At 44.0% G+C, this 13,041-nt stretch overlaps 1 protein-coding gene across 1 annotated transcript in view; it reads left to right on the top strand.

Annotated features, from left to right (window-relative positions):
* Positions 1-4,538: 4,538 nt before the first annotated feature.
* Positions 4,539-13,041, top strand: part of Axdnd1 (axonemal dynein light chain domain containing 1) — a 71,507-nt gene continuing 63,004 nt past the window's right edge. Inside the window, exons 1-3 of the mRNA XM_052737274.1 lie at positions 4,539-5,102; positions 6,032-6,204; positions 6,892-6,995. Of these exons, the coding sequence (XP_052593234.1) occupies positions 5,006-5,102; positions 6,032-6,204; positions 6,892-6,995 (374 nt within the window). The 5' untranslated portion in view covers positions 4,539-5,005. The remainder of the gene's footprint in view (positions 5,103-6,031; positions 6,205-6,891; positions 6,996-13,041) is intronic.

Raw genomic sequence — 13,041 nt, 5'->3', positions numbered from 1 at the left:
TGTGTGTTCATAAATACTGCATATGTGAATATGGTAAATAAATATACTTAGAAAAAACCTTGAGTTGTGTAGTGTATGAATGTGTATAGAGTGCTGGGCCCCACCCTACTTGTCGAACAGTCCTGAATAGGGGAGTAAGGACTGAGAAATAATAGGTAAAATAGAGATGTAGATGTTGTAAAAGAAAAAGACAGACACAGGATAGCTTCAGGGGGGCTCTGAGTCAATACCACAGCAGCCCAAGTTTATTTCTCAGGGCCTTTTTATACCCAAAACAGGAGGCAAAAAGACCTCCTTTCTCAGGGACACCATGGTTCAAGGTACAAACAAGCATAAACACCTCCTTAATTCTCAAAACACCTAGTAACCATGCCTTACGGCAAAGCATCCTGTTATACAGCCTTGGAGAGTAAGACATCTGGTAACCATGCCTTTGTCCAAACATCCTGTAAGCCTTGCAGAGCAAAACAAACTTGGACTCTGACCTTGAGTCAAGATGGAAATCAAACCACAAACTGGAGACGCTGTAGGCTCCCACAATAGAATCTAATTCCCTCTGCACCTGGGACACCTTCATATGAACATATGCACATACCCACATACATGTAATGTACAACCCCCCAGTAATGACACGAGACTTACTATTAATTACAAAAGCTCAGCCAATAGCTTAGGCTTGTTTCTAACTAGCTCTTATAACTTAACCCATTTTTATTCATCTACATGTTGCCATGTGACTCATGGCTTTTACCTCTTGCATGTCTGTTCCCATCTGCATCCGCTGGCCATTCCACGCTTCTTCCCAGCATTCTCTCTACCCCAAAAATCCTGCCTAGCTACCGGCTGTTTAGCTTTTTATTAAACCAATCTGAATGGCATTTTTTCACAGCGAACAAAAAGATTATTCCACAACATTTCCCCCTTTTTGTCTAAATAAAAAGGAAAGGTTTTAACTCTTAGCATAGTAAAACAATAAGAACAACTATCAGGTAATTACATTTACAATGTTCAGTCCATTTGTATTTCACAAATTCAGATAAAATATTCTATTATTAATCCTATCTTGGTGAGGCCAAAGTTTTGTACTTAATTTACCTTCCATCATAACTAAGGAAAAGTATAACTATGTAGTCTTCAGTTTCATCAAGGACCCCAGAAGGATATAATATTACCTGAGTAAACAGGAAGTGCAGTACAAACCACTTCCAAACCTATAGAAATGATAGACATCTGGCTACCTGGACAGTCACCTAAGGTTCCTCTGCAACATTGGGATATCCATCTTTGGCTTGCAGGCCTAGAATATCTGACAGACTTTTTTATGAAACAGGAATTTTGAAGGATGGTGCCAAAGTTCAGCATTCACTTTCCTTTGTATCCTGCAGAATATTTGGCAGACTTTTCTATGAAGCAGGAATTTTGAAGGACTGTCTTACCTTGTTTTTGCAAAGTTCAGCAGTCACTTTCCTTTATGTCCTGCAGAATGTCTGACAGACTTTTCTATGAAGCAGAGATTTTGAAGGACTGTCCCACCTTATCTTGGCAAAGTTTAACAGTTGTTTTCCTTTATGTCCTGTCCTGACTGTTCCCAAATAACTGGCAGCCACTTCCCAAATAACTGACTTGGAAACTTAATATAAATTATAAATGCTTGACCAATAGCTCAGGCTTGTTATTAGCTAACACACTTAAATTAACCCATATTTTTTATCTATGCTTTGCCATGTGGGTTGGTACCTTTTTTTAGTACAGCATGCCCATCTTGCTCTTTCTTTGTCTACTGATGACTCTCACTCCACCCTTCTTCACTCCAGTATCCTCAGTTTGACTGTCCTGCCTAACTTTATCCTGCCTTGCTAAAGGCCAATCACATTCTTTATTGACCAATGAAAGTAATATATAATTTCAGTGTACAGAAGGATTATTCCACAACATTTCTCCCTTTTTGTTTAATTAAAAAGGAAGTTTTTAACCTTAACGTAGTAAAACTATATATAACTACATTCTCTCTGCCCCCAAAATTCTGCCTAGCTATTGACCATTTAGCTTTTTTTTTGTTTGTTTGTTTGTTTTTTTTTTTTTTCGAGACAGGGTTTCTCTGTGTAGCTTTGCGCCTTTTCCTGGAACTCACTTGGTAGCCCAGGCTGGCCTCGAACTCACAGAGATCCGCCTGGCTCTGCCTCCCGAGTGCTGGGATTAAAGGCATGCGCCACCACCGCCCGGCTCCATTTAGCTTTTTATTAAACCAATCTGAGTGACATTTTTTCACAGTGTACAAAAAGATTATTCCACAACATAAATCTTTAAAGTCAAACATTATAATAACACAGTCTGAAATCCAAGCAGAAGAGTTTGAAGTGACATTCCTGGGGTCACAGGGCTTGCTGTATGCAGTGGGGTGTGTTCACATTGTATACTTAGAACTAAGTCCACAGTGAGTTGACATGATACAGCTTGGGTGAGCACTGCTACAGACACTGGTTTCATCACACATTTGATTTTTGAAATAGTTTTGGCTGTTGTGGGTTCAGAAGCTTTTGACTGTTTTTTTTCCCCTATTCCATATTCAGTTACACAACACTATGTGGGCCCACAATGCATAATTTAAAAAGTTGGGTTTTAGGCCATTCTTAAACGTGATAGCCAAGATGCTTTAGAGCATCCTCAGCATCACAGGTAGAGAAGAGCACACTAGCGGGCATGTGCCATCACTCAGAGGCAGAAGCAGGAGAATGGCTGCAGGTTCAAGGCTAGCACAGTCTACTATGAGTTCTAAGTCAGCCAGGGCCACTAGCGAGGAGGCGTGTAAGCTAACATATATCCTAGTTCTGTTGTGCAAGTAACTTTTATGCATTATTATTTCATGTTCGTAAGTGCTGTTCATCTTAGCTTCAGGCAGCTTTTATGCCAACAGTAGCTGAAGGAGAAGACAAGTAACTGAGGACTTTCTTACCTAGGCTAATGGAGGGAATTATGTTACAGTTACAAATAAATAAACAGGGCCCGATTTGTATTTGCAGTGGTATTGACTCTTTAGCTTTCTCTTTACTGTGGCCATTCCTTTTTGGGAGGTGAAGTGGGGCTGGGGGTTGAGACAGTTTCTGTAGCCCAGGTCTCAACCTCCAAAGGGCTGAGATTACTGAGCTATCAAACTGGACCTGCCAGCACTTGGCTCTTCCCAGTCTCCACGACTGCGAAATAAATGTCTATTTTTCCACAGACTGCCCATCTTGTATTCTGTTGTAACAGCACAAGTGTACTGGCATCTTCTCCCCAAAGAATCTACTGATTGTAGGAGTGCATCATGATCAGTAGTTGACATCACAACATTCTTCCCATTGAAACACCTATGGGAGCAACAGGCACAAAGTCACTCTGCTTACCCTCTATGACCAAACTGTTCCCACCTATTTCTGCAGTGCAAGGGAGTGGGTTGGGGAAGTCGCTTCAGAAATTAAGTGTGCCTGGCTATTCATTGCCGTGTGGAGTCAAGAAACAGCACAGGGCGGGGGGGGGGGGGGGGGGGGGGGGGGGGGCAATTTATGGAAGCTTAGGGTCCATTTGGACTCAACCAAGTTTGTGCATCTGATTTACAAAATTAATATAACAGTTTGTAAATTTAACAAGAGAAAGCTCTCATGGGATGCCATATTCAAGGTTGGCATGGCTGCCCAATTTGCTCTTGGTAGGAGCCTGATTTACTGTACAGTGAGTGAGAAAGGTAATTATTCTCATAGTTTTTTTTTTTTTAAATCACTAATTCCCTTGGGAAGTGTTTGTCTAAGCTGTAACTAAATTTCTTCGATACTAAAAAGTATCTCTCTGGAAAGTTCCAAATTAATCCAGGTGCATGCCTGTGAACCTAGCACTCCAGGTAGAGGCGGGAGAATTGCAAAGGTTGAAGTCAACCCGGGCTATGCAGTCAACTCCTTAAAAAAAAGTGCTAATTTAAACCTTCATGTTTTAATAAAGCTACATTAAATACAAATACTAGCCTACTTCCCCCTCACGGACTCCTTTCAAGGAGATTTGCAGGCTCCTATCTGAGCACCCAAAGATGAAAATGAAATCTTGCCCACAGGCTGTGAAAATGAACTGGTAGGGCCTGGCGTGGTGGCGCATGCCTTTAATCCCAACAATTGGGAGGCAGAAGCAGGAGCATCTCTGTGAGTTTGAAGCCACCCGGGATATTTAGAAAAAACGCAAAACAATAAAGACGGATTCAAGGACGAAAAGGACTTCTACAACACCCTATCGTATGGGCGGGGCCACAGGGGCGTTTCTAAGGGAGCGCGGCAGCCAGTTGGGTCTGCGCTTGCGCAGTCTGCAGCCGGAAGTGAAGCGCGGCCACGAGAGACGGTCCCGTTCCGAGGCAACAGCCAGATTAAATATTTGACTTCCTTATTGTTACTACGCACGACTAAAAGCACACGGAAACAGCTAGATAGTGTAGAGACTGTTCCACCGGTCTTTTCTTTTGATGGCGCCGCCGGAGGCAGCCCGGACCACAGGTTGCTAGGACACGGGGTCTTGCGTTGCTATGACGACGCAGGGCGTTCCAGGAAGGGGCCTACCAACCGAGGCCTGGCGGGAAACACAATTTGTGGGTACAGCTGCGGGTGACCGTCAACAGGCCTCTGCTGACGGGGCCGTGGGAGCCCTGCCCCACTCGAGCCCGGGGAGCTGGGCCGCGCTGACCCGCCCGCCGTCTGTAGGGCGGCGGACCCTGACTTTCCCGGGCTAGGCCCTGACTCTGACTCATCCGTACCCCTCCTCGACCATGGCAGGTTATCTGAGAGAACACTCCCCAAAGAAGGGACACCATACTAGATGAATTCTGAGTTCCAATCTGAACATAAACCATCAAGGGGCCTCCTTGTTCATTTGCTTTTGTTTTGCCTACAGAACTACGGGGCGGCCTGAAAGACGCAGCGCGATTTTGATTTGTTTCTGAATTAATTTTCTGGAGGATTAGCTCTGGGAGTGATAGGAGGCATTGTTCATTATGTCTCTCCGCAAAGCGTCGGGAACTTCACTGAACTCCCCATCAACCTCTGAGGTCAAACAGTCAAAACTGTCTGTAGTCAAGGAGGAGACAAGAGGTAAACTTCAGCATCATCAGAACCATCAAACAGAACCATCATAGCCACTGACAGATTTTGCAATGCAATCCATTCTCCCCTTCTCCTCGGACAACCTAGCCATTACCAAGGCAGAATCCTGTTTCATCTTCGTTTAAATACTAACAGCTGTATGAAACACCACCTGTTTGGCTCCTTGCTCTCTGACTTTAAGAGAATTTAAAAAAACGTAGTAGTGTGGATAAGACAAACACAGTACTATATGCCTATTTGTATAAGATTCAAGAATTTTTCTGAGAGTCCTTAAAATTTTCATCCTTGGGGCTGGACTTTGTGGCTCATGCAGAGGCAGGTGGATCTCTGTGAATTTGAGGCCAGCCTGGTCTACAGAGTAAGTTCCAGGACAGCTAGAGTTACATAGTGAGACCCTGTCTCAAAAGAAAAAAAAAGGGGAAGATTTATGATAATTGTACACTTGTACTAGAGTAAGAATCCTTACTCTTAGACTGACGCTTTCTCCAGTCTTACTGTCACTTAGGGGGTTTTGTTTTGTTTGTTTTGTTATTTATATTTTGCTACAGTCCCATCAACCTTTTACTATTTAGGAGGTACGGATGATTCAACTTAGGGACATATACACACTAAGCAAGGACTCTACCCTGAGCTAGCTCCCTGTGTACTTTTTACGTTGAAATAGGGGAGTCTCACTCCGTTGTCCAGCTGGCTGTACACTCACTCTAGCCCAGCTTTTTAATTTGTATCTCTCTTCATGTTCTCATGCATCCTCTCTTCCTCCACCCTTCTATGGACTGGATGCTATTCTGTGCTTTGAGTATTATTTGTTGTCTGTCCACTGTTAGAAGTACATATGAGACTGATAAGGCAGTCTGGGGAGCTTTAGCTCTCTAGAACATTCCACTGAAAGTTTTTCTTTCCTGTTACTTTCTTAGTCCTTCCTGAGCTGAAGGAGAAAAAAGTCATGGTGGACCATGTCAAACCCCTTCCTTCTTCCCTTCCGAATGAATTCATCCCCGAGGAAGTTCTTCTCTCTCTGAACTATGCAGCCAATGCTGGTCCATGTCCTGCAAACTTATTGCCTGCTAAGAAACTTAAAGCTCCAAAGGTGAGTATACACATACGTAGAACATTGGGAGTCATTATCTTTTTTTTTTTTTTGTATTTATTTCATTAAGTGTTTGGTGAGCATAAGTTGAACGTTTCAGATGCTCTTTAAAAGTCAGATTTAAATTAAAAAATTTTATTATTAGTTCCTGTGTGAGTTTGGGCACAAGGTCGAAGGACAGCTTCTGGGAGTTGGTTCTCTCTCTCCACCATGGGTTCTGGGAGAGAAACACAGGTCGCCAGACTGTAAGCTTTCAGCTGCTGCGCCATTTTGCCAACTAGAAACTTCAGATCTTGCTGAGCATGGTGACTGGCACTGGTAATTCCAGCACTTCAGAAGCTGAAGCAGGAGGATTATCATGAGTTCCAGGCCAGACTGGGCTACACAATGACATCTTGTCTCAAAAAACAAAACCAGAAACAACCAAAAGCAAAAAGCCCTCAGGTCTTTTGAGCAAATGTTTCCATTGCTTTAGTGTTTCTGTTAACCTGTTTTTATGTAAACTTACCGAACATATTATTGATGCTCTCTTAATATTCTAATTTGCCTTTCAACCTGTTCTTGAATAAGCATTCTGCTCCTCTCTAAAGCGTTCAAATGCCCTTGCTGTAAATATTCAAATTGGTAACTTTTCTTTGACTAGAGTGCCCTCTGCTGGACATTGTGTTTTCACTTCTTTTCCAACAGGGTGCTCTTCCACGTATTGTAGACCATGTCTGGCAGCACCCTGTTCGAAGGAATAAATTCAAATATCTGATTGATCATCCTGTCTCCGTAACAGCAGCTGGAAGGTAAAGAAGGAAGCGAATGGGGTATATGCATATAGATAGAATTGTTTTCTCATTTTGGGTGATAATCTTGGGTGTGGGTGGACTGACAGCACTGTAGAATTATGGATTGTGAAACTTGCAGTATCATTGATAAGTGATAATTTTGAAAGGATATATGTATAGTTATTATCAGTACGGTAGATTTGAATACTGGCTGTACATTTTGGTTTGCTGAATTTTTTTTTTTTTTTTTTTTTTTTTCGAGACAGGGTTTCTCTGTGTAGCTTTGCGCCTTTCCTGGGACTCACTTGGTAGCCCAGGCTGGCCTCGAACTCACAGAGATCCGCCTGGCTCTGCCTCCCGAGTGCTGGGATTAAAGGCGTGAATTTTTAAACACACACACACACGTTCATTTTTTTGTTTTTTTCTAGACAGGGTTTCTCCGTGTAGTTTTGGTGCCTTTCCTGGATCTTGCTTTGTAGACCAGGCTGGCCTCGAACTCACAGAGATCCGCCTGGTTCTGCCTCCCGAGTGCTGGGATTAAAGGCATGCACCACCACCACCGCCACCGCCACCGCCACCGCCACCGCCACTGCCTGGCCATATTCGTTTGTTTGTTTGTTTATTTATTTAGTGTGTATATGCCATGTCCCATGTATAAGACCAGAGGACAGCTTGTAGCAATTGGTTCTGGCCTTCCACCATGTGGGTTCTGCATATTGAACTGGGGCTGTCAGGCTTGCTGGCAAGCACCTTTATCCACTGAGTCCTCCTCCAGGCCTGGTTTGTTGGTTTGTTTGTCTTTTTTGCACACTTGTTTGTACACTTCTTTCTCTAGTGTCCTGGTTTTTTGCACTATACTAAGAAGGATAAATCCATCAAACAGAAGGCCTTTGGCAAATTTTATATCTGTAGGTGTCCATGCATTTTGTACATCTTAGAGGAAACATGACATGGAAAGTCTTGACGAATAGGTTAATTTCCTGGCTCTTTTCAAGGGGAACCCTTAAACTTTTACACTGTTTCAGAGTAAAGCACCAAATGCTATTTATTATTTTGTATCATTCCCAAAAATACGCTGTCAATTTTTGTTCCATGAAGATTGTGGCTTATTCATTTGAAAGTATTTTCCATTTATCAAAATCTCCCTGCATGCCTTGCTTACATGCCATGTTCTTCCAGAAGTCCATCCACACTTAGTAGGGTATTTAATCTTATGGAAGTTACTGTTCTCATGGGTGAGAAGGGATGGACAGAGTCGCTCAGTTTTCTGTGCCTTGAGCACTATGAAAAAGGAGACATGAGAGAGTGGAGGGTGGAGCATGTCAAATGTTTAAGGGGTGGGGTATGGCTCTGCTGTTCCGCAGTGTTACAGTAGAAACTTGGCTGGGTGGCTTTAGTGTCTCAAATTTTGTATTTTGTGCATTCAGATCACAGCTGTAATTATTAGTGTTGGAATTAGCAGTTATGCGATGGTTAAAGTACTTTGAAAAGTTAACTAGTTATATCTGATTATGGTGGGAAACTGACACAAGAGGTTTACTATCAAACGATTTCTGAGTGGAAGTTCTTAAAATATGGCCATCAAGTAGCAGCACCACCCCAGTCCTCACTGTAACCCCAGAAACTGAATAAAAATTTCAGCACCCAATCCTCACTGTAACCCCAGAACTGTGAATACAGACCTCAGCAGCCCATCCTCACTGTAACCCCAGAACTGTGAATACAGACCTCAGCAGCCCATCCTCATTGTAACCCCAGAACTGTGAATACAGACCTCAGCACCCAATCCTCACTGTAACCCCAGAACTGTGAATACACACCTCAGCACCCAATCCTCACTGTAACCCCAGAACTGTGAATACACACCTCAGCATCCCATCCTCACTGTAACCCCAGAACTGTGAATACACACCTCAGCTGCCCATCCTCACTGTAACCCTGGAACCTGTGAATAGACCTCAGCAGCAGGAGACTTTGCAGGAAGGTTAAAAACAGAGAAATTGTGCCCAATTGCTTGTGAGCCCAGCACACATCTCGGAAAGCAGAAAAGGAAGGTGAAGGAGTGGGTCAGGAGATGAGACCAAACAAGGATGGCCGAATGGAAGGACAGGTCAAGAAACGTAAGGACGGCTCAGCTGGTGTCCATAAGGACACAGCCCCAGTCCCATGACCTCCAGGGGGGAGTTCTGTCAACAGCCGATGAGGATTGTCTTAGGTGTCCCTTGCTGTGATAAAACACTGTGACCAAAGGCAACTTAGAGAGGAAAGGGTTATTTCATCCTACAGCTCTCAGGTCACACTCCATCACTGAGGGAAGTCAGGGCAGGAACCCGGAGGCAGGAGCTGAGGTAGAAGCCGTGGTGGTAGAAGCCGTGGTTGAATACTGGTTTGCTTCTCCTGGTTTGCTCAGTTCCCTCCCTCCCTCCCTTCTCCTTTCCTTCCTCTTTCTCTCCCTTCCTCTCTTTCTTTTCTTTTCTTATCTATCTACTTATTGTTTGTTTGTTTTTCGAGACAGGGTTTCCTCTATGTAGCCCTGGCTGTCCTGGATCTTGCTCTGTAGCCCAGGCTGACCTGGAACTCACAGAGATCCGCCTGCCTCTGCCTTCCCTCAATCGTTATTCAAGAAAATGTCTTACTGGCAATCTGATGGAGGCATTTTTTCAGTTGAGGTTTCTCTTCCCACATAGTCCCAGCTTGTGTCAAGTTAACAAAACCAAACAGAAACCAGGCAGCACAAGCTCAGGCATGGCTCTTCCAGGCATCCATACCACATCTTCATCAGCATCCCGACAGCTCCGTTTCAGGGCTGTGACAGCTGCACACTAGAAAGTGATGTGCACAACTGCCGGTATTCAGAGCACAGCAATGACACACAAATGACAAGGCATTCAGCTCTCAAGTCTTCCCTGATGGCCTCCTCAGTCAGTGTTCAACGCACACAATAGACCTCGGGATTTTAAGCAGGAAATGATCGAATGCAGAAAACTGACTGCTACAAAAATTATTGAGGCCAGCAAGATGGCTCAGCAGGAAAAGCAATTGCCTTGCAGCCTGGTGACCTGAGCCCATTCCTATGGGTTAAAAAGAGAGAACGGACTCCCCCAAATGGTTCTCAACTGCCATGTGAGTGCTGTGGTGTCTCTGTGTCTACACTTACACACCCACATCACACACCAACATCACAATCCATGTCTCACACACACCTATGCCACACACCGATGTCACACACATCAGCCACACCCAAATTACACACACCCACATCACACATTCACATCACAATCCATGTCACACATACCTGTGTCACACATCCATGTCACACACTCACATCACCCACACCCACATTACAAACACCCACATCATACACCCACATCACACACCCCCATATCACACCCCCACATCATAACACCCACAAGTCATGCACACACCCACATCACACACCCTCACATCACATAACCACTTCACACATCCCCACTATGTCACACCCTAGATCACACCCCACATCATACTTTCACATCACACTCAAACATCACACACCCACATCACACACTCCCATATCACAAACACCCACGTCACAACCCACATCACACATCCCTATTACAGATACCCATGTCACATACACCCACATCACACTCCCCCATATCACACACACACACACACACACACATCACATACACCCATGTCACACACACACACATTACACGAACCCACATCACATACACCCACATCCCCACTAATAATAAGGAAATAAAATTTTTTTTTGAGATATAGTCTTACTGTATAGCCCTGGTTAACCTAGACCTTGGTATGTAGACCAGGCAGGCCTTGAATTCAAGAGATCTGCCTGCTTCTGCTTCCCAAGTGCTGAGATTAAAGGTGTGCCCACCACATCTAAGGAAGAATATAACAGATATAGAATTGTGCATAATTGTATAATTCCATAAAAAGGTAGGGAGGATATAAAACCTGGTGCTGCTAGGAATGTAGTGCCTGCTGCTTCCTGACATGAATATGATGGTCACATGGCCAGTTTCACAGAGACTTCACAATACTTTCTGCTGACAAAGAAAAACCTTTTATTTATTCAATTAAGTTTCAATATGACTCTTTCTCTCTCTCATTCTCTCTCTCTCTGAGACAAGGTCTCACTCTGTAGCTTTGGCTGGTCTAGTCTATGTAGCTCAGGCTGGCCTCAAGCAAAGATCCACCTGTCTGATCCCTGAGAGCTGAGACTAAAGGCATGTGCTCCCATACCAGACTCATTAGGGTGTTTTCCTACGTGTGTCATGAGACTTGATTCTAATTTGCCCCCTTCTGCAGTGCCCTCCTCCATGCTTTGGGTGCTTTTTGTCAAATAATTTTTTTTTTTTGGTTTGTCTAGACAAGGTTTCTCTGTGTTGTTTTGGTGCCTGTCCTGGATCTCGCTTTGTAGACCAGGCTGGCCTCGAACTCACAGAGATCCTCCTGGCTCTGCCTCCCGAGTGCTGGAATTAAAGGCGTGTGCCACTGCCACCCAGCCTCAAAAAATTTTTTTAAATGTGTGCAGTAATATTTACTATTTTTCTGTTATGACCCTTGCACATGACATATTCTCAATGCAAATGACCCAAGTCACTACTGTGACTTCATTTACTTATATTTTTATTGATATGCTTATTTTTTTATTGCATGTGTGTGCTCCTACCACAGTATGCATGTGGGGAGCAGAGGACAACTCTCCTGAGTCTGTTTTCTCCCTGCACTGTGAATTCTGGCAATCAAACTCAGCTTGTTTAGTAATTGTTCTTACCACTGAGTAATCTTGCTTGTCCTACATGATCTTTAAAAAATACTTTATTATATTTTATTAGTATTGTGTTGTATGTGTTGATGTGTTGATGTGTGTGTGTGTGTGTGTGTGTGTGTGTGTGTGTGTGTGTGTGTGTGTGTCACACTTCACTTGTGGTTAAAGGGCAATTTTATGTAGTTGATTCTCCTACCTTTATTTGGGTCCTACTGATCAAATTCATGTCTTCAGGCTTGTGTGGCAAGTGTCTTTACCCACAGAACTATCTTGCTGGCCCCCAGAACCTTTTTTGAGAGACCTTCTTACAGAGGAACGAGACACCTACTCAAAGGAAAGTGATTGGTTTTGATGAAAGGGAATGGATAGCTGGTCAGCAAAATGGCCAGTGTCTTCAGCAGCAGCAGCAGCAGCAGCAGCAGCAGCAGCAATACGGAGGAGAGGGAATAACAGTGAGCACAAAGCAGGCCAAAGTCTACTCTAAAGCTGATGGAGGGACAGAGACAAATGAAAGTATTCCACATGAAATACTGATGCCTTAGGGAGCTGAGTCTGAGAGAAGGATAGAGGACATACCCTGGAGACCTGGGGAGTCACATCAGAAGTAATGACAATTGGGCCAGAGATGTGCTGTTGGTAAGAACTAGGAGGACCGACACTCTAGTGACATGAGGGAGACTGTAGAATTCATCGACGTCAGCAGTGGATTGGACACCGACACTCTAGTGACATGAGGAGACTGTAGAATTAATCAATGTCAGCAGTGGATTGGACACCGACACTCTAGTGACATGAGGAGACTGTAGAATTAATCAATGTCGGCAGTGGATTGGACACCGACACTCTAGTGACATGAAGAGACTGTAGAATTCATCGACGTCAGCAGTGGATTGGACACCGACACTCTAGTGACATGAGGAGACTGTAGAATTAATCGACGTCAGCAGTGGATTGGACACCGACACTCTAGTGACATGAGGAGACTGTAGAATTCATCGACGTCAGCAGTGGATTGGATACGGAGGGCAAGGGATGGGAGGGTGGAGTACTGATGCTGAGATCTTGATGACAGCCTTAGCCAATAGCGGATGGTGAAACAGACTGCGGGGTTGATGGCTTCACCAAAGAAGAAATCAGAAAGGAAAGTGTTAGGGTAACAAGGACACAACACTATGGAGCATCTCTAGAGGAGGAGGAGGGCTCAGAAAGTTCCGAGGAGTAGCAGCTAGGGTAGACAGAAGAACCAGGAGTGTCCCAAACACAAGAGATCAGGAGGAGTAGTCA

This window comes from Peromyscus californicus, unplaced genomic scaffold (genome assembly GCF_007827085.1).
Source record: "Peromyscus californicus insignis strain IS unplaced genomic scaffold, ASM782708v3 Scaffold_14__1_contigs__length_90479793_seg_2, whole genome shotgun sequence".
Taxonomy (NCBI): domain Eukaryota; kingdom Metazoa; phylum Chordata; class Mammalia; order Rodentia; family Cricetidae; genus Peromyscus; species Peromyscus californicus.
This window is presented reverse-complemented; position numbering and strand designations above follow the sequence as displayed.